The following is a 1,028-nucleotide window of genomic DNA, read 5'->3' on the forward strand; positions in this document are numbered from 1 at the left end:
TGCTATAAAATCAGACTCTTTGTCTTTGGCAACAAAGAGACACTTAAGCTTCATTAGTCAAAGGACTCCAAAGACCAAACAAGGAATCAGATAAAACAATAAGGAATAGTTGTGAATCTCTCCCCTTGTGCGCTGAATAATCATGGGTTGTTGTTACTCATTGCCTTCAACTGTAGATCCTATTCAAGACCAGACGACCGATGCATCTTCCGAACCCAGAAACGGCAGAAGAGAAGATCCACCATTAACGAAATTCTCTTTCTACGATCTCAAGATGGCCACCAGATATTTTAGTCCTGAAAACATTGTTACGGAGCATGGCTTCGATATCGTCTTCAAGGGGCGTTTGCAAAATGGTAGCGTCATCGCTATCAAGATATTTAATAGCATGGTTTGGCCTGACCCTAACCTATTTGTGGTACGTACCGTACCCTTTCTTTGTCTGAAAATGTTTTTATGTGACGGTTATTGTTCTCTTTTAATTTTGATGGGTTTGGTTATAATGTTTCTCGAAACGTTGTCAGGAAGAGGCACAAAGAGTTGGGAGGTTAAGACATAAGAGAATCGTCAATTTGATTGGATATTGTTGTGATGGAGATAAAAGGCTTCTTGTCGCAGATTTCATGCCAAATGATACTCTTGCTAAGCGTTTATTTCAGCGTATGATTCATTCTCTTCATATCTTATTCAATTTATTTCATATTTTAGGTTTTGTGTATCTGGGAATATATAGTGAGGTTACAATGTTGGTCTATACGACATGCTGTGATGGAATATATTGATGGTATATATCAATGTATATTGCTTGTAGGAACCGATTGAATCAGATTGAACTTGCTAACATTTTTTGTTGTTGTTGTTTTGGTTCATAGGGAAGCATCAAACCATGGATTGGCCTACGAGGTTGAGAGTAGCCTATGGTGTAGCTGAGGCATTGTGTTATTGCAATACGGCAGGCTTTGCTTCGTACAATAATCTAAGTGCTTACAAGGTTCTATTTGATGAGGTATACATAAGACAAACATTCT

At 38.1% G+C, this 1,028-nt stretch overlaps 1 protein-coding gene across 1 annotated transcript in view; it reads left to right on the forward strand.

Moving 5' to 3' along the window:
• Window positions 143-1,028, forward strand: part of LOC104708353 (probable inactive receptor-like kinase SSP) — a 2,757-nt gene continuing 1,871 nt past the window's right edge. Inside the window, exons 1-3 of the mRNA XM_019231106.1 lie at window positions 143-418; window positions 525-660; window positions 873-1,022. Coding sequence (XP_019086651.1) covers window positions 143-418; window positions 525-660; window positions 873-1,022 — 562 coding nt within the window. The remainder of the gene's footprint in view (window positions 419-524; window positions 661-872; window positions 1,023-1,028) is intronic.

The sequence above is a fragment of the Camelina sativa genome, chromosome 1 (genome assembly GCF_000633955.1).
Source record: "Camelina sativa cultivar DH55 chromosome 1, Cs, whole genome shotgun sequence".
Taxonomy (NCBI): domain Eukaryota; kingdom Viridiplantae; phylum Streptophyta; class Magnoliopsida; order Brassicales; family Brassicaceae; genus Camelina; species Camelina sativa.